Consider the following 24854-nt stretch of genomic DNA (forward strand, 5'->3'; position numbering starts at 1 on the left):
ACGAATAAACAGTTTTCTAATCTGAACTCGAGTCGTCTCCTCAGTCTGTCCTCGCAGCGTCCACCAGGTGGTGACTCCGTGTCCTACGTCCTCAGTCTGTCCTCGCAGCGTCAACCAGGTGGTGACTCCGTGTCCTACGTCTTCAGTCTGTCCTCGCAGCTTCAACCAGGTGGTGACTCCGTGTCCTACGTCCTCAGTCTGTCCTCGCAGCTTCAACCAGGTGGTGACTCCGTGTCCTACGTCCTCAGTCTGTCCTCGCAGCGTCAACCAGGTGGTGACTCCGTGTCCTACGTCCTCAGTCTGTCCTCGCAGCGTCAACCAGGTGGTGACTCCGTGTCCTACGTCCTCAGTCTGTCCTCGCAGCGTCCACCAGGTGGTGTATCCTGTCTCCAACCTGCTCTGCTGCCTCCAGAAGCTCCTCCCTCTTCATTTCACCTGGACACAAATTTGAAAAGTCAGTTTGTTTTTAAAGTGGAAAAGTCAGATGTGTGTTCACCTGTGTATTACCTGTCTGTCTCTCTGTCCATCTGCCAGTCTCCATTTCAGTCTTCAGTCTGTCCACAGTCTCCTGAAGCAGGTCTTCTGGACTACACTTCCCACAATCCTCCCCTCCAGATGGACAGGGGTCTTCCTCCTGTCGCCCCTCCTCAGGCCCATTCTGTTGTCCACTTGGCTGATATTGACACACCTCTGGAGACTCATCATGTGACATAGTTGAGTCCCAGTGGATTGTGGGAGATGGAGTTTCATTTTTCTTCCATTCATGCTTTTCCTTCATCAACTCCTCTCCTTCTTCTCTTTCCTCTCCCTCTTCTCCCTCCTTTTCCTCCTCTTCCTGTGGGTTTCTCTCGGAGTCAGAGGTTTCCGAGTTTTCTGAGTTGAAGCTGCGTAGGGAGTCCCTGGCGTCTTGTTGAGCCTCCATCTTGCTCAAAGCCTGAAGCAGAAGACAAACTTCAGCTCCCATGATGCACCTCAGCATCCAGCAGCCCCCTGTCCCCCTGTGTCTTACCTGTGTGAGCATGCCCTGCAACTGGACGTTGTGCTGTCTCAGTGTTTTCATGGTAACCTCCATCTCTGAACACCTGTCCTCCAGAACGCCATGCTCTGATTGGACAGTGAGCCGCCAGGCTTGCACCTGCTGCTCTAACAGCCTGAGGACAAAACAAACAAAGCTAAACAACAGCTGGCTGTTTGTTGTTTGATGCTGTGGTTTTCGGTCTCACCACTTGTCTCTCTGCAGGTTCCTGACTTCAGCCAGCAGCGCCGCCTGTAACCAGAAACACAGGCTGTTACATGACATCACTTCAAGTCACATGAGCAAAAAGCAGTAGTGAGGTCATCACCTGCTGATCCTGCGGCTCCTCTACTACCTGAGGAACTTTAGATGACGATGAGCTGGGAGGAGGAGGAGGAGGAGCACACAGCAAGGCATCATGGGAAACGTTTATGTCAGAAGAGGTACTGGCAGCTAATTTTGTTGAGACATCAGAGGGGGGCGGTGCTCTGATGGGAAAAAAAAGCACCATCAACTGAAAATAAAACACAAAAGACAACTATATCGCCACACCTGACTCACCTGTCCTGGGTCTCTCCTGGCTCCGCCCATATCAGGACTCTCCTCCTATCAGCTTCACTCTGTGTGCGTGTGCGCTGTGGTAACAGGGCATGACGTGCACTTTGCACTAATGAAGACAGAGACTCTCTCCAGGTGGGCTGATGGAGGGAAAAACTGTCAGCTCACCTGTCTGCCGGCTAACACTCCTGCCAGCTCCGGTACCACCTCTCTCAACTTCAGTCACTGACTAGCAAAGGTCGTCTTATCCAGGTTCTCCTCATTGACCGCAAGTATGACTTAAACTTCTCACAACGTGGCCACGCCCCCCAGGTTTGTTTACAACTCTCAACCTCGCGGCTCTGGTCTCACGATAATTCACCGTGAGACATGGAAAGTTGTGTCGGCTCCCACCTTCAGTACTTTTAAATCCACTGTCTGCAGACTCCCCGGCCCTAATCCAACTCTCACTGTGTCTGTCTAAATATGACAGTCAACTCATTACTGACGTATCCCATTTATCCCTCTCTCACCTAATATAACTCTGCTGGGTGACTTTAATACCCACAAGGACAACTTCCACCACCGGCTCACCAAACACTTTGTCTTGACAGTCTTGGATTTGTGCAGAATATTGACTCCCGCTCACTCTAAAAGACGTATCTTGGACTTAATTTCTTGCTCTGGCCTTTTCTCCTTCAACTTTACAGCTGCTGAACATTTCCTCCTCTCCTTCAGTGCTAATCTCGCCTTCACTTCAAACAAGCCTGAATGCTTAATTTCCTCCTGTAATACATCAACCCTGCTCACCTTTCTGCTGCCTTCAGTTGCCTTGTTGCTCTGCATAGCTTATCTGACCCTGCTGTTTGGTCTCTCATTATAATACTAACTTATCCAACATCCTCAACTCACTCTCTCCCCTGAAAACGAGCTGTTTCCTTTTGTGTGTTTGCTCCGTGGTTCTCCCCTCAACTCCGTCTTCAGAAGGCAAAAGGCCACCAACGTGAGCACGTTTGTAAGAAAACTGGACTATCTATTCATAAAGAAATATATTTTGACCATGTGTTGAATTGCTAGGATTGCATTTCGTAGCCTAAAATATCTTCTACCCTTCTTTCATCTGCTGGCAGGAAGGAAACTCTCTTTTTCTTTTTTCTCTTTACAGCACCATTGTTCGGCAACCTGATCTCCTATTTCACAGCTTACAGTAACTCTCTTCTGTTGTTTTTCAATGCAACAATTCACTCCATCCACCAGTGTCTGTTGTCATCCTGCCAACGTGACCAGATCCCTACAGCCCTGGTTAAAGTTCAAGGTTCAGGGAGTCTTTATTATCCCCCATAGAGTACTTAGTGCACAATCACACAGAAACAACAATAAATATAAATAAATAAAAACAGAAAGTTCAATCCTTCCCCTTATCTCTGCTGTCATCCACTCCTCGGTTACCACTGGAATCGTTCCTACACCCTTCACAACTGCAGCTATTACACCAATATTACAAAAAACCTGGTTTAGATCCAAGTAACACTGATCATTTCCTCCCTGTCTCCAACTTGCCATTTCTCTCCAAAATCCTGGAGAAAGTAGTCGCCTCACAGCTGCTTTCTCATCTAACCCGAAACAATCTTCATGAACAATTCCAGTCTGGTTTCCGCTCCCTCCACAGCACTGAATCCACAATTAAAGTCACTAACGACCTCCTAATCCCAGCTGATTCTGGTCTTCTCGCCATCCTTCTTGATCTGAGTGCAGCCTTTGATACTATATCTCGTACCATTATTTTCAGTAGATTTTCTTCTCTTGGCATCAGCCACACCCCTTTTTTTTTTTTTATTCTATCTCTCTGGCTACACTCAGTTCATTCAGCTCAAACCCTAACCCTCTCCAATCACTACAGGAGTTCCCCAGGGCTTTGTCCTGGGTCCCCTTCTTTTCATCACTTACATCCTCCCCCTTGGCAATAACTTCCAGAAACACAGCTTTTATTTTCACTGCTATGCTCTACATCTTCAGCAAACCAAACTCCTTTTTCCAACCTTCCTCTCTTTTTAACTAAAATTCCTGGTTCTCCTCCATTTTTCTCAAACTTCATAGCAAGAAAACCGAGTTCATTCTCATCAGCACACATTTAACTCTTTCCAAAACTAACAGCTTCTCACTCTATCAGCAATTCTTCAGTTCCACGTTTAGAGTCTGGGTGTCCTCCTCGATAGCAGCTTATCTTTTCAAGCCCACATCAATAACATAACTCGGTCTGCATATCTCCATCTTTGCAACACTCACCTGCCTTTGCCCTTTCCTCACGCCACTGCTGTCCTGGTCCACAGCCTGGTTACCTAACACTGCTGTAACCTTGTTTTTGTCTACCTTACAAATCACTCCATAAACGTCAGCTGGTCCAGAATTCTGCTGTCCTGGTAACCACTAAAACTCCCTCCTCTTCCCACATCACCCCTGTCCTACAACAGCTTCACTGTTCCATCTCCTGTCTGCTCTGGTCCACACTGCCATCCCCTCAGATCCTCTTCCTCTCTCCATCTCACTGTCCTGTCCCATCACCTCGTTACCATGGGGACCAGGGCTTTTAGCTGCTCCCTTCCTCATGAAATCCACCTGGCAGCTCACCTGCCTCCTTACCTGAGTGCAGAACTCCAGGACTGGATGGTGGTTCTTGTGTTTCCTGGTCTGTCGGTTGGTCAGGAAGCAGCTCTGACATATGTGGATGTTCACACACTTCATACATCGATACCTGAACACACACACGTAGGAATGAGTCAGGTCTCACCTGAGGTCTGAACCATGGAGTAGGCTCTGCAGGTCCAGTTCTTGTGGGTTCACCAGTCATGGTGGACTGCAGTTCTAACGACATGGACCCTATGGACCCCGTTTTTCTCATGTACAGGGAGCTTCTAGACCCCATTTTTCTGACTGACGCGGACCCTATGGGCCATGTTGTTTGAGATGTGCTACCACAGGCTGAATTAACAGGAATATCTGTCAATCTGTGCTACCCTGTCAGTACAGAATATACACATTACAAACAATTCAGTGTTATGCTATCAAAAAATTGACATTGTAAAGATGCACATTTATCTGGATTAATGATCTTTACTCTAACTGAAGATCTGAACACAGAGGTACAGCTGACGAAAGTCTCAACAATATAGAAGGACATCTTATAAACATGGATTTCTGGGCGTGTCCTCACCCAAAATGAATTGAGGTTTTCGTGATATGTGCATATGCAGGATAGGCAGGACGCCTCGATGGGTTGGATGAAATGTTGGAACGCTGTTCGGTTCTGTGTAACTCACTCACCTGAGTCCAGTGATTGGGAAGGTCTTACAGGTGTGGCAGCGGACAGCGTGACTGACCTTCTGACTGACAGACAGCCGGTACAGAGTAGGTAACCACAGCAACAGGCGGGGCCCACCCTGCAGCCACTTCAACACGTGTTCCTCTTTCGCTGTCGGGGTCAACACCTGCAAAAATGCACAGTCAGCTCGTTGCCTAGACAACCAGGTATCACCTGCAGCGAGGCTTTTGTGTTCTCACCCCGTTAAAACACGACCTCACTGCTGCCTCCACGCCACCAAACACTCCTTCCTCGTGAACCGCTGCAGGAAGCTGAGCACTAACATGTTAGAGAGCAGAAAACAGAGGCATGCTGGGAGATGAAGTCTACACTGTGCTTACCTGGCTGAGGTCCTGTAGCAGAGATCTGAGTTCACATCTGCTGATAGATCCTGAACCAGTCCCTGAAACACTCAGCAGACCTGCCAGAAACAGATTAGATTACCATACAAGTCTAGACCATGGATAGATTAGAATAGTCTAGATTATTTTAGATTCGAATAAACTATATGAGTTGATTAGATAAGACTAAACTAGTGATTAGATTACACTAGCAAGACTGTCGCTAGTTGGAGCCTCAGCTGGGGGGAAGGTTCAAACAGGACCTGTACACACTGAACAGAAATGGGCCCGTAACACTGACACAGAAGCAGACCCGTACCTCTGGGACAGAAATGGACCTCTACCTCTAGGACAGAAATGGACCTGTACTTCTGGGACAGAAGTGGATGGTCTTAGGTGTACTAGCAGGTGAGCCATGAGAGCTTACTTGTGTACTTGTCCATCAGGTTGTCTGCAGAGAGAGCGATCAGGACTGTCTGAAGGCAGCAAGCCGATACAGACCCAGTCTGGCTGTGGAAACACAGAAATATGAGTCAGGTTCTGGCTGGTCTCAGGTCTTAACTTGAACACTTGGACTTCCATTAAACTGACCGATTGTTAAACAGCCTCATTATGACACTGCACGCTTCCTCTGGAGCTGCCATTGTCACATGACCCGGAACTTCCTGTGATGCTCTGTGGAACATCCTGTTGAGAATGTGGGTCACTTCCTCCCTGTTCATCCCAACATCCTGCAGCTTAGTCCCGCCCACTGCATGGAAGGCACCCATGATGTGTCTAATGAGCACATTGTCCACTGGAAACAGAAAGACTGCAGTGAGTAAGTAGTCCAGGTTTGGCCTGGACAGGTGCAGCCGTACTACAACGAAGTGGTACTGACTGTGACAGAGTCTCTGAAGAGACAGCAGCTTCATGGCGGCTCTGTAGACCGACGGGCGGATTTCATTCATGGCCTCTGTTCACAATGCAGATCAACAAACACCTGGCATGTAGAACTTAGTGGAACACATTAAACTCAGTAGAAAACAGTGGAACACAATAGAACTCAGAGCTCAGTAAAACTAAGAAAACTGTAGATATCAGAAGAAAGAAAACAGAACACGAAAGAACACGATAAAGCACAGTAGAAGTCAGAGAATCGAACTGGTAACCCTCAGGCTACAAGATGACCACCCCTAATGGACTGCAATGAAACACAGATTAACTCAATAGAACACAGCAAAACACAGTAGAACAGAGTAGACATAAGACAACATAATGGAACTCAGTTAAAAAGAGTAGAAACAGTAGAACACAGTAGAACCAGCAGAAACCAGCACAATCCGTAACAATGGAACACAGTGGAATTCAGTAGAACCAGCAGAACACTGTACAACAAATGGGACATTGTTAAACTCAAGAGAATACAGAAGAATGAGTAGAACACAGAAGAACTCAGTAGAGATCCTCTCACCGATGCTTTCCACATCCATGAGGAGTTCCTGGTTCTCCTGGAAACAAACAGAACATCTGGTGAGTTCTTTGCTCTCCAAAGATCCGAAGGAGAGATGGTTTAAGAAGGACTTTTCTGGGTCTGGTGTTGGTTGAACCACATAAAAACTGTTCTTAGCTCTGTCCTGTCGCTACAGATCGATCCTGCCGATCGGGATTAGTTCTGCTGGTCCGGATGAGCTGGGAGGGGGTTGAGAAGAGGAAACTCTTGGAGGGAGCTGTCTGACATTGAAGGGCTTTTATTCTATTCTATTCAAAGCTTCAAACCAGCTTCCTTTTACCACCTATGATGTCCTGCTGTCTCCCAGTAGCCACAGTGTGTGGAGATGACCCTACACGCCCTCGTTTTCTATCTCCAGCAAATCTTCAGCACGTCCTGGTTGGCTGCAAGACTAGCCTGACACCCCTACACCTGGCGGTTCCTGATGATTGTTGGCTTAGTTTACCTGTAAAAGCTGTAGGAAATTCTCTCTTGTGTTTCTGTACAGGTGTAGCAGCTGGTTGTCTGGTGTTAGGATGGATTGAAGCTCGTTGTTTCTATCTACCGGATCTTTTCTCTTCGTTCTACTTTCCTTTTTCCTTCTGTTCACTATTCTCCTTTTTTCTGTCCCCTCCTGTCAGGTCCAGCAAGATTAAATAAATTCCATAATTCAAAATAAAAAATAAGATTAAATAAATAAATTAATCTGATTATCAGGAGGAGCCTTATACCCATAAAGCTCCTCTTGGCAAAGCAACCAGATCATCATTCTGCCGCCACCGTGCTGGACTTGACACAGTAAAAAAACAAATAAATATATATATAAACAAATAAAATACATGAACAGACTCCTTCACATTTTCATGTCGTCAGTTAGTCAAAGTCAAGGTCAGCTTTATTGTCCGCTCTGCAGCATGTACAGGCCAAACAGAAATAAATGACGGTGCTCTCAAACCTTTGGTGTGATGAAATACAAATATAAGCCAATAAACAAATCAAACAAAACAAGTACTATCACCAAGTAAGTCAAACACAATAATAAATATATAATAAATAATAAATAGGCAATTTATGTTGTAAAACCACCAATCCGGCCGACAGGATTACATTGTTGGTTCTGGTTCAGGACCTGGAGCTCTTATTGGCTCAGTGAGCTGTCAATCAAAGCTGAAAGGCTGGTTGTCTCAATAACAATTGCATCCCACTTCCAAGTGTGGATTTGTCGGCTAATTACATCATCGTGGTGCCAAGCACTGTCTCTGAATCCAGCCTACAAATCCGCACTTCATTTGGCTTAAAAAAGGCTGCTGGTGATCCATCCTCCGCAGCCTCTTTTCTCCCAGAATTCATTGCATACAAGACAGTGATGAATGAGCAGCCAGGCTCAGAAAATTATGTTTTTTTTTTTTGTTTTTTTTTTAAATCACACTTTAGTAGAAACGTGACAAAACCAAGTACATTAAAAACATAAAATTTAAAAAAAAATTAAAAACGGTGGCATTAAAAATCTATAATATTTGATATCTGTAGATTTTTTAAGGGGTTAATTAAGCGTGTACTGGCTGGAAAACAACAGCGCTCCGGACAGTTTCTTCTTTTATTTTTACATTATTACCGCTCGGTGTTAACGTTCACTAAAATGTCCTATGATATGCAAACTTTGTAATTTCAGAGGTTTAAGTGATTCAGCGTCCTTCATTGCTGCGTGGGAAATTCTCCTCGGCTAGGTAGCCTGTCCCATTTCACCAACGGTAAGCGGACTCTGAAGTGTACAGACCCTGAATTGGGACACAGCTTGGTGATGACGGACCGGCTTCTGGAAGAACTTCTGTTGTTTGCAGTCGGCTCGTGATGCTTGGTGGAATCATGATGGATCAGAACTACATCCCAGATGTTCCTCAGCCTCCAGAGAACTTGCTCAAACATCCAGAGTCTACCTGCAGATACTGTTTCTACTCATCTGAGTCCCACAGTCTGATCTTTGTCTTGAGCCAAAACCAGCTGACAGAACGGGTCTGGGCTGAGTCTGGTTTTACTAATTGAACCCAAAAAACATGGACGCTGTGTAACATTCAACTTATTGTGCTACTTTGCAATTTGCTAAAAACATTTTAAATTATGATTTTGATATAAAATCAGTAATCCAGCCTTACATGGTAACTATGGCAACAGGTCCCCTTTGAGACGCCACCAGTCCTACGGAAAGCTGACAGGACAAACTCACACTGTGAATTGCTGATAAACTGTCTAAACGTCTGAATCAACGAACAGAATTCCTTCACGGATCACAACAGAACTCTGGTTCTGCTTCAGATCCAGTTCAACCAGAACCAGAGCTCCACATCAGACCCCAAACAGAACCAGACTCACCTTCTCTTCTCTTGAGGGAACAAACTGCTGCAGAGATGGAGTGAAGCTGCTGAATGATTTATGAAGGTGTCACTTTTCACCACAGCTGCTACCTGTGGACCAATCAGCAGCCAGTAAAGTGATGATGTCACTGGCATCAAACCTGTGCTGTGGTACTATTACTGGGTCTCCTGCTCGGGTGGAACCCTGCTCATCATAAAATGATGCAGATCAGAGACAACCTGTTGTTTTGGTGACATCATGTTGTCATGACAACCACCACATCACAAACACAATGCAGAGCCTCCAAAGAGACACAGACATCACTTCCTGTTAAACAACAACTAGACTTACCTCAGTGTGAACAAAAAACCACAGTAGGTTCCTCTAAGCTGCAGACCACCTCAAGCCCCGTTCCCACCAATGCCTGCGGGCCGGGGAAGGGGTGGGTCGGGACACAATCTGTTTCCACACATGAAAACTGGGAAGGGTACCCTAATATCTAACCCAACCTGTCCTACTTTTTTGGGTACCAATCTTTTTAACCCTGTCCTGTCCAGCATGGTAGCAGCAAAGGAATTTATGTAATCTTACTGGACCTGACCAAAGGGGACAGAAAAAAAGGAGAGTAATGAAGAGAAGTAAAAAGGAAAGTAGAATAAAGGAAGAGGAGACAAAGATCCAGCCTAACACCAGACAACTAACTGCTACACCTGTACAGAAACACAACAGAGAATTTCCTACAGTTTTTACAGGTAAACTAAGCCGACAATCATCAAGAGTTCCAAAAAAATAACCAAGACAGCAACAACCAAAGAACCAGAAACACACAAAACCTGAACGAAAGTATATCTTATGGGCTCGACACACGGGAGGCGACCATTGAAACCTATCGCCACCCAGGTGAAACCGAACATGTGACAAACAGCAGCAATGGTGGCAGAGTCCAGCATCGCGCTCTCAGATCACTTTTCCCTAAGAAATGTGATTGGTTATGATGTTGGAGGGAATTTTGACATTTTCAAAGCAGTCCATGGCAGTTGAGTCTTGAAGGATGAGTCAGAAGATTTTGTTTGAGTTAACAGAAATCTTGCTGTTGACTCTACTGAACCAAAGAGAAAGACAACCTCAGTGACTGTCAGCATGCAGAGGATGAGGAATGAAGAGGGATCAGTGATGATTGTGATCCTGCAAATATGATCACGCCTCTACGGAAGCTAGAGGCAGACTAGGACAGCCCAGAGACCCGGGCCATCAGCAGCAATCCCAGAGCACGAAGCCAAGCCACCCCACCACGAAGACCCTCCTGGACCCACCCAGAGGACAGCCCCAGCCCAAGCCCCCTGTGGTCACAGGGCACAGGCCTCCGCGGGCCAAGATCGGCAGCTGCCGACACTGTTAGTACCGGCCCACCCCCCAAATCCGATTTCTTAACGAAATCCAGTTTTTGGGGGGGTGGTTTACATCATTTTAATGTGACCTTCATCATGCTGAAGTGCGAATGGTATGTGGCCCTGAAGTGACATGCATGTGCAGAGGATAACATGACGCCACGCAGTGCGTAGTATTTACGGATGTAATGGGTCCTCCTCGTCTCCATCGATGTGGAATTACTTTCCCACTCTGAACCGATAAAATGACACCCAACTGATGACTGAAAGAAGGAGACTGAGAGGAGAGGTAAAGAGGCATGAACAGACAATGCAGCCGAGTTTGTTGGTGCAGAGTCCTGCACGGGTTTTACCAACTCGCACCCACCCGAACCCATTAGAATGACAACTAAACCAGACCTGTCGATATCTTTCAGAGAAAACTGGACCCAGCCCGATGATGTAGGATATAAAACGCAACCCGACCCGCACGTTAACGCGTGCTCATTGTAAATACACCCGACCCTCCCTTCATTGCTTCACTGTGCTTAATTCGTTCAGATATTTAAAGTGATGCTGGTGTTTTATCGTCGTTTTCATTTACAATAAAAAAAGAAAAGACAACAACACAGAGAATATCGTGAAACAGCAGAATCGTGATGAGACTTCTGTGACGTGAAAGTCAGATAAAACGCAGCATGACCGTTCAGACTGACGCCGCTTTGACACAGATCGGTTACGTATCCAGTCTAGGACCACATAGTGGTCTGGGTCGGACTGGAAAAAAACAAATTCGCGCCGTTCAGACTGTCATTAAAACTCTGAAAGGAGTCACATATGGGCAAAACAATCAGAACTGAGCTGCAGTGTGAATGGAGCCTAATTCACTTCCTTTGGTTTGTATTTGTGTTGTAGTTTGTGTCTCTGACCACCAGATGGTGCCAGATCAACCTGTTACATGTCCCTCTGAACAGTGATAAACAGATCTGAACCAGTCATTATGGTCAGTGATAAGAGTAGTCATTTTAAAATCCAGGAGAGAGAGCTGAAAGACCATTAAAAAACTTTTCTGTAGATGTTAATCTAGAGGAACACAGCTGAAATGTAAAGTCCTAAAAGCTTGGGTCACTTTTCAGTGATCATGTTTAAGTTTCTTTACTCGTCAGGTTTCCTTGTAGACATAAATCAGCTGTCTCCAGGTTAGTTCTGCATTCTGGTTCCTGTTTGTTGCAGCGGTGACTGCAGCAGATCAATGAAACAAACTGAACTGATGGAACTTTGGTTTAGTTTTTTATCTTTTTCACTTTCTGGATGATTGACGTGCGCAGCATCATCTCTGTGGACAGGAAGTGGAGTCAGAAGTTGCTTGAATAAATGTTTCATGAGCAGCTGAGTGGCCTGATGATGACAAGCAACCATGGAGGCGCTGTGATCACACTCCGGGTTTGTTGTCCTGCTCTGCTCTTTGTTTCTCGTCACACTGAAGCTCCTTGTTTAATTCTGGGTCATTCAAGGCCCAGACACTGCAGCTTTTCTTCGTCTGAACTGAGATAAATGGCCAAACACAGCGCCTGTCATCCAGCTACACCATCACATCATCGCGCCATCACAGCGGCACCGAGGCAGCGTTCAGGTCATTGTCCTCGGAGCTGATGGTGGAGCAGCCTGAGAACTTTAACCAGAGTCAACACAGCTGCATCCATCAAAAGCTGTAGAAACAAATGAACTCAAAGAAATCACCACAAAATTAAGAAAAACAAGCCAGAACAGACTGAAAGATGCCATGAAATGAGTGTAGATCACAACAGTGAGGTGGTACACAAAAAGGACTGAAAATCCCCACAAGAAGAAAAAAGCAGCCACAGAGCAGACGGAGTGTGTTGGCTCTGCTCTGGATAGACGTGTTAAACCTCAACACTCATTTGGTTCTATCGTATCAGATCATAGATGCTCCAGAACCAACACAGATGTTTTGCACTAGATTTAATAACCAGACATTGCTTCATGATCGATCTAAGAATCAGTTCATGTGGCAGAACACAGAACTGCTGATAGAGAGCCGAACCTGACCAGCCCAGACCATCAAACATTCTTCTTTCTTCCTCCTCTTCTGCTGCTTCCCAGCCGGCCCCTGACCTGGGCGGTGGCGGGGGTCCTTGGCCCTCGTCCCACAAGTTTTGGATGTTTCTGCGCAGTGACTCATTAACTCCAATCAAATGTGTTGGAGCAGGGGAACATAAAAATCCTGCAGGACTATGGCCCTCGAGGACCAGGATTCCCCACCACTGGCATAGGGCATATAGATGGTTGCCTAGGGTGCCGCTCGCTTGCAGGGGTTTTATTGTTGTTTATGTCATAGAATTTTATTTTGAAACTGAGTTCACTCAGCCATCTGCATAGAGTGAAAATAGCACACCTACGACACATGCAAAAACAGTTCTATTATAAGATGTTTCATACTTCTGCAATTTTAAGCTTGAAGTGAGAAAAACAACTTTCATAATCACTCTTTACACAAACTTTTTCCAAATGTCATAAGCACAGCAACTCTGAAATAAAGATATAACTTATATGAACTTATAGAATAAAAAACAAAACATGTGAACTTAGACTAACTGTTATTTTCAATTACAGTGTTCAATAATAGATTAAACGTAAAAAGTGTTTTACATGGCTGTTCCTTATTGTTTAGGATGATGTATGTGTGTCTTGGAGGATGTGGAGGGAGAAAAGTCAAACTGTCAAACAATTAGTCATCAAGGAATTTAACCACTGCGACAGACTGGTGACCTGTCCAGGGTCTACCCTGCCTCTCACCTGTTAAAATGCTGGGATAGGCTCCAGCTCACCCGCGACCCGAAATGGAATATGCGGTCAAGATAATGGATGGATGGATGGAATTTAACCATCAAACTATAGAACAATTGACTTGCCCATCAGTCTTATACCTTCTTGGTCTTGGATTTTATTAACTTGCTGTGTATTTTCTTTTATTTTGTTTTAGTGACTGCATGTTTTATTGGTTTTATAGTTCTGCATGGATTGTTTTGCAGTGGTTTTATTTGGTTTTATTGTTAATGGAAAAAACAGAGATGCGTTCAAAGACTCCGTTCTAATGTCTGTTGTTGGTCAGAACAGTCCAGTCCATGAACCTGAGTGTGTGGTGGTCCGTTGTCGTGCAGGAGTCTGTTGGATGGACAGACCCATGTGTTCAGGAAGTGGGTTATGAACCATGATCCAGACTTTCCCAAGACCACCTTAAGGAGCTGGACTGCTGGGTGTGGACAGGTGGTCTCTATAGACATATGGAGACAGTTGTGACCAAACACCTGCAGTCTAAACTGTGAACCAGATGTGATCCTCTGCTGTTTGTCTCAGAAAGACTGACTTCACATTGTAAAATTTTACAGAGAAAACAAGAAGCATCTGTCATGATAAGCTCCTCCCACTGGGAGTGGCCTCAAAGCTGCCCTCAGCTTCCAGTCGGAGCCATTCACTTTCTGTTCCTCATCCCCATCAAGAACACAACGGCCCCTGCTGGGTGAGTACTCAGGACGCACTACACAGTACTCGGGACACACTACACAGTACTCGGGACGCACTACACAGTACTCGGGACGCACTACACAGTACTCAGGACGCACTACACAGTACGTAGGACACAGAACTCAGTACTTAGGGCACACTATGCAGGACACAGTACTCAGGACAAAGTGAGTACATACTCTATGGTCATGCTTCTGTCTGCTTCACTTTGTCAGCGGAGGTGAAAATGAAGCGCTCCCTGGGACTCTGCCTGATGATCCTCTCTGCTCTGATCGGATTGGGTATGTTGGCTTCTGTGTGATCTGTTATGATCAGACTTGGAACGTTAGGTTGTGTGTATTTTTATTTAACACTGTCCTGTCCAGCATGAGGACATGGAGAAACGGTGGTCTGTGTTCTTTACTGGACAGATTTACTCTACTGTATCTATGCCTGCCCTTGATTCTTCAAATTCAAGGATTCTTTACTGTCATTTCACACATGTTAAAAACATGAGGTGGAATGAAATTTTTTACTCTGGTCCAGGTACAAGTCCAATAACAAACAAAAAAAGAGTATAAAATAGAATCAGTATACTTATCTAGTATAAACAAACAAAAATAAGTGGGTAACATAATGTATAAAAACTAACAGTATAAAATAAAGAGCTATAATAGTGGGAGCTTACTTGAATGATTGACAATATACAACAGTCTGTACTAATGAGGGAGGGTGCAAGTGGAAGGTTAAAGTAACGACGTTACTTTAACCCAGCGTTCCAAGTCTGATCAGAGTTGAGTAAAGCTGCATCCTGTACAAGTGCAGTGTGGAGATATTCCTACTGGATGTTGTCAGAGCAGGGAGAGAGAGGGGAGGGAGGCCACAGAGGTCCTTCAGAGCAGGGAGAGAGAGGGGAGGGAGGCCACAGAGGTCCTTCAGAGCAGGGAGAGAGAGGGGAGGGAGGCCACAGAGGTCCTTCAGAGCAGGGAGAGAGAGGGGAGGGAGGCCACAGAGGTCCTTCAGAGCAGGGAGAGAGAGGGGAGGGGGGCCACAGAGGTCCTTCAGAGCAGGGAGAGAGAGGGGAAGGAGGGCCACAGAGGTCCTTCAGCGTTCACCAGGGTCACAGCTGGTGGGTAGAAGCTGTTCCATCTCCAGCCCCCCGTCCATCCCCCTCTTCCTATGGACACATCGTAGAACTCAGAGGAAGTCATACTGCAATAATCCGAGTGCAGAGAAAAGATGTCTCAGCATCAGCAGAACCAACCGTTTCATTCTTCCTCTGGCTGCAGGTCAGCTTCGGTTCTGCTCCAGCAGAATGTCAGTTTTTTTTTCCAAGCAAAGACTTATTGTCCGAACTTGAGGAGGCGGATCAGCAGGACGCCTGGTTGGGGAAACAATGTGTTCTCACAAATTGTGGGAATATTCTGGCTGTTAGTTTTCTCTCCAGAAACTGGCCAAATTATTTTCCAGGAACTGTGATTCTGTTGATGTGGAGTTAAAGTGGGTCAGAGACCAGATTCCAGAGGGAACTGAAGACTTTTCCTCCATATGTTGAAAAGACGGAATGTTTTTAATCACGGATCAGACTGTTTTCTACAAAACACTCTGTCTGCATGGTAGAACCACCTCGGTCCTTCTGTTTGGTGCATTTTAGGTTCGGATCAGACAGTTTCTGAAAATACTAAACAGAACCAGAACTTTGTTCTGTGAAAACGGTGTAACAGCAGGTGTGTGTGTTGTTCTTCCAGGATCGGCCATTCGTTGCTACAGCTGTAAGGACTACACATCCAGCTGCACCAAACAACGAGACTGCAGCTACGATGACGCTTGCCTCACCCTCAACGAGAGAGGTACCGCCTCACCTCTATCTACACCTGTACATCTCTAAGCGTACACACCTGTATACCTCTAGTACACCTCTACACCTGATCCACAGACAATTTTAGGTTCTTATTGACAAAAAGTCATCCCGTCTAGATGTGGGGGTGTTTTCAGTTAATCCAGATCTGCTGTTGTTTCTGATGTTCTGCAGGTGGAATGACGTACCGTCAGTGTCTGAAATACTCGGATTGTGACTACAACCGACTGGGCCAGATGTTCCCTCAGGTATTGCCTCCTTTACTGATTCTCCACACTGTACAGATTTACCTGAGTTCTACCAGAACTCCCCTAAGAACTCCTGTAACTATAAACCGAAGGTGATGACAATTCTTTCGAACTGATGAGGATTGTGAAGAAGTTCTACTGGAGGCTGGTAGGGACCAAACAGGGCCCAGGAGGTCATGGTTGGTTGATTCCTGGGTCTTCTGTCAATCATACAGGTTGCTATGGTTACAGTTAACAAGGCTCACTTCCTGATAGTTTTAATTGTATGAAAATGCTTCCATTAGTTTTTACTGAAAAATTATAACCTGATTCGTCGCTTCTTAGTTTCCAGGTTGGGTTTATGGTTTCCTGATTAGTTACATTTCTCTAATTTTCCCGGTAAAGTTCATCGTTTTATTCAATTTTCCTGTTCTGTTCCTAGTTTCCTGGTCAGGTTCTTGTTTCCTGGTTAAGATAGAATAGAATAGAATAGAATAGAATAGAATAGAATAGAAATACTTTATTAATCCCTTTGGAGAGTCCTCAGGGAAATTTGGGTACCAGCAGCAATACAACACCAACAGTAAAGCAGGACAAGCACAAGACACAATATATACAGGTACAAAGCAAAATAGAGGCAAATAGAATGCAATAAATATAACAATAATAACAATAAGATAAGTTAATAAAAACAATATAAACAAGCATTGCACACAGTAGAGGTGGTACAGATTCCCAGTTCACTATTGCACGTATAAGTTATTGCAACTGTTTGTATGGGTTATTGTGCATGTGTTGTATCAGGCTGACTGCACACCTCCCTCTCCCCCCTCCTTCTCCCCCTCCTGCCTAATGCAGAGTTGTACAGTTTGATGGCTCGGGGGACAAAGGAGTCTCTGAGCCGGTTGGTCCTACTCTTGGGGAGGAGCAGCCTGTTACTGGTCAGGCTTCTCTGTGCACTGATGACAGTGTGCAGAGGGTGACTGGCATCATTCACAATAGCCAGTAGTTTTTTTAGTGTTCTCCTCTGCCACTGTCACCAGGGAGTCCAGCTTCATGCCAACCACAGAGCCCGCCCGCCTGATGAGTTTTTCCAGCCTGTTAGAACACCTTTTTGTCATGTTACCCCCCAGCAGACAACAGCATAAAAAAGCGTACTAGCCACCACAGACTGATAGAACATCCACAGGAGTTTCCTTGAGATGTTTAAAGATCCCAGTCTTCACAGGAAGTACAGACGGCTTTGGCCCTTCTTGTACAGGTGATTTGTACAGCATGTCCAGTCCAGCTTGTTATCCAGCCACAACCCGAGGTACCTGTAGTTGTCTACAATCTCCACCTTGTCGTCCCTGATGGTCACTGGACGTGGTTGTGGGCTGGACTTCCTGAAGTCAATAACCAGCTCGTTAGTCTTTGAGGTGTTAAGCTGGAGATGGTTCATCTGACTCCAGGTGACAAAGTCACTGACCAGATTCCTGTACTCGTCATCTCCATCATCCCTGATACACCCCACGATGGCTGTGTCATCTGCAAACTTCTGGATGTGACACAGCTCTGAGTTGTAACAGAAGTCTGAGGTGTAGAGTGTGAAGAGGAGGGGGGCCAGCACCGTCCCCTGGGGTGCTCCTGTGCTGCTCCTGTGCTGCTAATAACAGTGTCAGATGTGATGTCCTTTAGCCTGACGTACTGCGGTCTCTCTGTGAGGTAGTTACCAATCCAGGACACCAAGCTGGGGTCCACCTGCATCTCCCTCAGTTTGTCCAGAAGCACCAGGGGCTGGATTGTGTTGAAGGCACTTGAAAAATCCAAGAAGAGGATCCTCACTGTGCCCCTCCCCTTATCCAGATGTACTTGGACACGGTGTAGGAGGTAGAGAATAGCATCCTCCACACCCACACCTGCGCGATAGGCAAACTGTAGGGGGTCCTGGGCCTGTTGCACTTGGGGCTTGAGGAGATTGAGGATGAGCCGCTCCATCGTCTTCATCAGCTGGGACACACATTGATCTTCAAGATGGCGCCGGTGTGTGTGGCTGCTCGTCTGTTGCTCTCTGTCTGGATCTTATGGGTTTTGAGCTTTGGCTCCCTTCCTGCGGAGTCTCTGCTGATGTACAACCGTCAGTTTCTTATTGATCTTCGGTATGATTTGAGAGTCATACCGAGTTCCTATAATCATCATAAAACTCTTCCTCCGCTGTTATCGGGCATTCCGGCTCACCTGTTCAGGGCGTCGGCCTTCTTCCTGCGTCGGAGGCGCCATCGCAAGCGCGGCAAACGTGGCGGTAGCATGGTGAAGCTGAAGGCATCCCTGGTTCGCTTCTCGCCATGTTCCCGTGGAGAATCTGGATCGTCAGTCCATCCCTTCTCGGTCTCCTGGCGTTTTCTGGATCCACCTGAGGTCTGCCTCGTCCCTGTCACCGGCTTCACGGATCTGGTCCACCGCTCCTGCTCACCGAGACCCCGCCAGCGAGGGGTTAATCCCGGCAACCTGAAGAGGTGTCGTAGCGCTGACCACTCCGGGTTTGCCCGCCAGGCCTGGTCGGCTAACTCCACCACCACTCTTAACCTTGGATTGTTAAACATCCGCTCACTTACAAACAAGGGAGATCTCATCCAGGATCTCATCTCAGACTGTAAGTTGGATTTTCTCTTTTTAACTGAAACATGGCAACAGCCGAATGACTTTGTTCACCTCAATGCAGCTACTCCGCCTGGGTTTGTTTACATATCGAAATCTCGCAGCTCAGGTAGAGGAGGCGGTCTCGCAATGATTCACCGCCAGCGGTGGAAAGTAAAGCCACTTGAAGCTCCTGTGATTAATTCATTTGAATACACAGTGTCTCAACTATGTGGTCCGACTCCAACTATTTTATGTACTGTGTATCGACCTCCTAAACCCAATAAGGACTTTTTAAATGATTTTGCATCTATCCTGGCGTACCTGTCCTCACTCTCTCCAAACCTGATCATTCTTGGCGATCTGAACATTCATATGGACAACAGCAATAATCTCCTCTCCAGAGACTTTGGGTCCTGCCTGAACAGTTTTGGACTACATCAATACATAAACTTCCCCACTCACTGTAAAAATCATATTCTGGACTTGGTTTGCTGCTCCGGTTTAACACCTAATGACTGTAAAGCTCATCATTTCCCCCTCTCTGACCACAAACTTATTTCTTTCAACATAAGTGTGTCTCTTTCCAAAATCCACCCTCTCCGTTACATTTCTTTCAGGAAAATCAAGGACATTAATCCGGATACTTTTTCATCTGCCATAAATAACCTCCCCACTGTAAGCAGTATCTCGTCCCCAGATATATTAGTCTGTAACTATAACAAGAACCTCTATAATCTACTTAACACTTTTGCTCCAATCAAACACAGACATGTTTCCTTTTCCCGTTCTGCTCCATGGTTCACTCCTTCCCTCCGCAAACTCAAAGCTAAAGGGCGCCGGCTTGAACGCCTTGCCAAGAAAACTGGACTCAGTATCCATAAAGAGATGTATAATAATCACATTCTTCTTTACAAAGACTGCATTAGATCAACTAAATCCGCATACTACTCTGCTATTATCTGCACTAATGAAGGAAATTCCAAATCTCTTTTTTCTTTGTTCAATAAAATTACTAGACCCCCGGACTCTTTTCCCTCACATCTCAACTCAACTGACTTCTGTAACTTCCTTCTGTCCTACTTCACCTCAAAAACTGACAACATCCACCAACAACTCACTTCTGAAGGAGCTGCAGCTTCCACTGCGGACTTTCTTTCTCCATCTTTCTCCATCATTCATTCATTCTCAAGCTTCACCCTTCCTTCTCAAACTAACATATCTGAACTGATTCAGAAAGCCAAACCCTCCACCAGCCCACTTGACCCGATCCCAACAGTCTTGGTAAAGTCCTGTCTCTCCTCACTCTCTCCACACATCACTGCCATAATTCACTCCTCCCTCATGACCGGACATGTTCCACTGGCCTTCAAATCAGCTGCCGTCACACCGATCTTAAAAAAACCTGGCGCTGATCCATCTGACCCTAATAACCTCCGTCCAATTTCCAACCTTCCCTTCATCTCCAAAATCCTTGAAAAGGTTGTTGCCTCCCAGCTTCAACAACACCTCTCTATCAATAATCTGTTTGAACACTTCCAGTCCGGCTTTCGTCCACTCCACAGCACAGAATCAGCTCTTCTGAAAATAACAAATGACCTTCTGTTGGCAGCTGATTCTGGCCTCATCACCATCCTTATTCTCCTCGATCTTACTGCCGCATTTGACACTATTTCTCACAGCACCCTCCTTAATAGACTGGCATCCATTGGCGTGTCTCATACTCCTCTTACCTGGTTCACTTCATACCTGTCCGACCGCACACAGTTCATTCACATTAAGGATCATTCATCACAATCACTCCCTGTAACAGCCGGTGTGCCCCAAGGTTCTGTCCTGGGGCCTCTTCTGTTTATCATTTATATCCTCCCGCTTGGTCACATTTTCCGCAAATACAATATCAATTTTCACTCTTATGCTGACGATACACAGCTCTACATCTCATCAAAACCAAACTCTTCTGTTCCGCCTTCGTCCCTCTCTGATTGTCTTCTTGAAGTCAAGACATGGTTCTCTTCCAATTTTCTTAAACTCAACAGCAGCAAAACAGAAGTTCTCCTTGTCGGCACACCCACCACTTTAACCAAATCTCACAGTTTCTCTGTTAACATTGACAGCTCTTCTATTCTCCCCTCCCCTCAGGTAAAAAGTCTCGGCGTCATTTTCGATAGCACCCTTTCATTTCATTCACACATTAATAGCATCACTCGGTCTGCCTACTTCCACCTCCGAAATATCAACCGCTTGCGTTCATCTCTCACTCCACATGCTGCAGCTATCCTAGTCCACAGTCTGGTCACCTCAAGAATCGATTATTGCAATTCACTTCTTTTTGGTCTCCCCGATAAATCACTTCATAAATTACAGCTTCTTCAGAACTCTGCTGCCCGGATTATCACTTGCACACCTTCTTTTCAACACATCACACCAGTTCTTAAACAACTTCACTGGCTCCCTATAAAATTCAGAGTTAACTACAAGATCCTGCTTTTCACCTTCAAATGTCTCCATAATCTGGCCCCTCCATATCTGTCTGACCTACTCCATATAGCTACTCCCTCCCGCACTCTCAGATCATCTTCCACCATTCACCTTTCTGTGCCCCGTGCCCGTCTCACTACCATGGGGAGCAGAGCCTTCAGTCGCTCTGCTCCCCAGTTATGGAACACACTCCCACCTGAACTCCGTAACATTGACTCACTCCCATCTTTTAAATCACAACTTAAAACTCATCTGTTCAAACTGGCCTTTTCATCTTAATGTTTTTAACTGTTTGTTGCATGATGTTTGTTTTGATGTTTGTTTTATGTTTATAACTGTTTTAATTGTTTTATGTTTTTAACTGTTTTAATTGTTTTGTGAGGTGACCTTGGGTCTTGAAAGGCGCCTTGAAATAAAATTTATTATTATTATTATTATTATGTAAGTGCCACCGGTCTGTAATCGTTCAGGTCACCAGGGCGGTTTTTCTTTGGAACTGGAACAATACAGGATGTTTTCCACAGGGTAGGCACTTTCCTCAGCTGTTGACTGTGGTTGGTTAGATTGTGGCTTCCTAGTTATTTCATGGTTTCCCGGGTTTGTTCCTGGTTCCTATGTTAGGTTCATAGTTTCCTGGCTAGTAGATTGCCTTTTGGTTAAGTTTGTAGTTTCCTGGTTATTTAATTTTTTTGTTAATTCATGGTTTGCTGGTTAGTTCATTGTGTTCTGGTAAATTTGTGGGATATTCTGGTTAGATCATGATTTCCTGGTTAGTTAACTGTGTCTTTGTTAGTTTATAGTTTCCTGGTTAGTTCATGGTTTCCTGGTTAGTAAATGGTTTCGTGGTTAGTTCATAGTTTCCTGGTTAGTAAATAGTTTCCTGGTTAGTAAATAGTTTCCTGGTTAGTAAATGGTTTCCTGGTTAAATTCCTGGTTTCTTGATCATGTTCATGGTGTCCAGGTTTTATTTCCTGGTTTCCTGATTAGGTTAATGCTTTTTAAGGCTGTCAAAAAAGGCGTTAATGGTGGTAACTAATTTATGTAATTAGTTGTGTTAAATTGTTTTTAAAGGGCTAGTGCACCTAAAATGTGTTTTTTTGCAGCTGTAAACAACAGTTTTACTTAATTGTGATGAAAACCACATATACTGTTGATAAAATTTGTAATTTTTTCATTTCTTAAAAAAACAGAATTTTGTGGGTCAAAAATGGCTCATAACGCCCCCTAAAGGGTAAAACCACGTTCTGTCATTCATGACGTAGAGCTGTACTGGTGCTTCTCTACGTCATGAGAACATTTTAAAATCGTAGCAGCAGCTCTTCCTGCAGCTGCTACAAACTGCCGCGAGTCTCCACAGCTTTCCAGAGCTGCTGGAGCTGCTGACAGGCAGCTAACAGCGCTAACGGCTCAGACTGGTACATTCAGGACCACCTGGTTCATGTGTAGCTGAGGAGATTCAGAAAGGAAAGTCTTCCACCTCAAAGACGCTCTGTGGCGTAGCTGCTTTGTGAATCTCGCTTTGCATCTTGCTAGTGAGCTGAGCTGCTGTCTGTCAATCATTTTGGCCTGTTTATTCTGCCCCGCCCACTCTCCGCCCCCTGATCACCCCACACCTCCCACCCCAACCCTTGCAGTTTCAAGCATTTTTCCAAATTTGGCAGTGGGTGGAGTTATGCAGAAAGTAGGGGGTGGAGCTACACTTTAACGCATGTGCAGCATCTGTCATTAATGATGGCAAGACATGGAGGTGTCTACAGGCAATATGAAAAAGGGTAAGTCAGATGGTTCTGTGGACGGATTTGAGGGCGTCACACCCATGGGTGTTTTAACATCCACACTTTACAGGTGAGAGGGTTCAACGCCTGCACTTTTCCCACATTTTAAAAAATTTTTTTTCCGTTGTATGCACTGCTCTGATCGCCTGCACAGCGGCAGCCTCCTCCTCCCTCTCCGGTTGTCGGTGATCAGCTGATTGGCTTTTCTCTCTGGTTGCGTTTGTTTGTCGTTCAGCTGAAAAGGAGAAAACTAGCAGTTCATGGTTCACGCTGTTACACCCAAAAGTATTGTTCATGGACGTGCTAACAGTAGTAAGCTACATCTATCAGTCTCATGTTAATCAGATCCATGTCAGGTGAAGCTGAAGAATGAATAATGTTGATAACAGCAGCCTGTTTCAGTTAGATATGGTTTGCCTTTATTTCCTATAACGTTTCAGTATTAATGAGGTTTGCTAGTGACAGAGCTGTAAAATCTACAAATCATCAGACAGCCACGCACACATCTACAGATAGATCAGGTTCAGGTATCTGGTGAGGGTGAAACAGCAAAGGGAAGCAAGGAGACGTCTTCTCTAGATCACCGGTGCTGTGCAGATGTTGGAGTCTGATCATTTATAGGCCATGAATGTGGTGAGAGAAGTTATGGACAGGCTCTAAAATAAAAAAAAAATCAGAGCAGAACCTTCACTAATAAAGTCGCTTACAGGTGGTAGGAAGCATTTGTACTTCCGCTGTGCAGGGAAATAGAAAAGTTTAGATGAAGCACTGACCAGGAAAAGGGGCACAAATGAGATCTATTTTTTAAGGTCTTGATTTTATGTAATCAGCTTCCTGCTCATGTGGAATTGGTTATAATCAATACAGAGATCAATATCCTCTTTCTTTCTCACATCTGACTGCTGAACTGATCACTGATTAATCTCATTATCAACCACCTCCAGGTGTCCAGCTTCACCTTCAAGTGCTGCAACTCTGACCTGTGTAACTCCGCCCCCTCCTCCGCAGTGAGCTCTGTGATTGGTCTGCTGGCCTCTGTTGCGGTCATGTGGTGGTGCGTCCACTGAAGCTCCCACGTGTCTTCTAAAAAGGCTTCTCTAATGTTATTGATCACTCAGAGTGTTGTTATCTAACTGATGTTCTGTCAGTCATCTGATCATTAAAGCTTCAGAATATTTGCTCACATCATAATTAATCACACAAATAATCATTTACTCAGTTCACCTGTTTGACCTGAATCACCTGCAGAGCTGCTAAAGAGGCAGAAACCCGGATTCACGTGATCAGATGAAGATTTTCATCTCTACTCAGTTTGAAATGACATATCTGAAACCTGCTTCAGCATTAATCAATAAAGGTTTAAAAACAAAAGTCTGGTCTTTACTCAATCATTTATTTTAAATGAAACAAGCAACTTTTAATGTTTATTTGGATGAATTTCAGTTTGAGGGAAAAGTTTCAGCTGAAAATGTGGTTGATGGTTTAATTTAAAACAATTAAAATGATTAATAGTTGAATCAAGCATCAGTTACGTTAAATGAGTCAGAAACATCAGAGGTTTAATGTAATGTAACAGAAAGATGATGACAAACATGACGATATGTCTGACTTTCCTGACAGCACCTGAAGGCAGCAGCAGCATCCTCTACAGTTGGGGTGCCCGAATTCGGGCCTCGAGATCTACAGTCGTGCACCTTTTAGATGCAACCTTTCTCCAACACGCTTGAATCAGAAGCCATCTGCATGTCATTCAGCTCTGCAGACACCTGGTAACGAGCCAGTCATTTGATTCAGGTGAGTAGGAGAAGGGTTGCATCTAAAAGTTGCAGGATGGTAGATCTCGAGGACCAGACTTAGGCACCCCTGATCTACAGTCTGACAGGTGGGTGGACTCTAAAGACAATTATCCCGCTCCTTTACCCTCAGCCGGG

At 45.2% G+C, this 24854-nt stretch overlaps 2 protein-coding genes across 4 annotated transcripts; one reads left to right on the forward strand and one right to left on the reverse strand.

Annotated features, from left to right (window-relative positions):
* Position 1: 1 nt before the first annotated feature.
* dytn (dystrotelin) lies at positions 2–14186 on the reverse strand. 3 transcript variants are annotated; one of them, XM_041978766.1, is made up of 14 exons: positions 14167–14186; positions 6705–6922; positions 5843–6206; positions 5679–5761; positions 5252–5331; positions 5111–5182; positions 4874–5037; positions 4193–4304; positions 1577–1713; positions 1344–1503; positions 1224–1267; positions 1010–1151; positions 508–934; positions 2–435 (listed from the first exon to the last, which is right to left on the reverse strand). In XM_041978766.1, exons 2-14 carry the CDS (start codon positions 6721–6723, stop codon positions 347–349), a joined length of 1893 nt encoding a protein of 630 aa, XP_041834700.1. In that variant the 5' UTR covers positions 6724–6922; positions 14167–14186; the 3' UTR covers positions 2–346. The 3 variants fall into 3 exon arrangements, with proteins under 3 accessions (XP_041834700.1, XP_041834705.1, XP_041834704.1); XM_041978771.1 differs by lacking the exon at positions 14167–14186 and having other exon boundaries at positions 5843–6047; positions 6132–6206; positions 6705–7379; XM_041978770.1 differs by lacking the exons at positions 6705–6922; positions 14167–14186 and adding an exon at positions 9426–9467.
* Positions 13906–24294, forward strand: LOC121635616 (CD59 glycoprotein-like). The gene is made up of 5 exons (XM_041978892.1): positions 13906–13982; positions 14203–14268; positions 15715–15816; positions 15999–16072; positions 23868–24294. The coding sequence occupies exons 2-5, from the start codon at positions 14214–14216 to the stop codon at positions 23988–23990; spliced, it is 354 nt and encodes a 117-aa protein (XP_041834826.1). The 5' UTR covers positions 13906–13982; positions 14203–14213; the 3' UTR covers positions 23991–24294.
* Positions 24295–24854: the final 560 nt, after the last annotated feature.

The sequence above is a fragment of the Melanotaenia boesemani genome, chromosome 24, assembly GCF_017639745.1.
Source record: "Melanotaenia boesemani isolate fMelBoe1 chromosome 24, fMelBoe1.pri, whole genome shotgun sequence".
Classification (NCBI taxonomy): Eukaryota; Metazoa; Chordata; class Actinopteri; order Atheriniformes; family Melanotaeniidae; genus Melanotaenia; species Melanotaenia boesemani.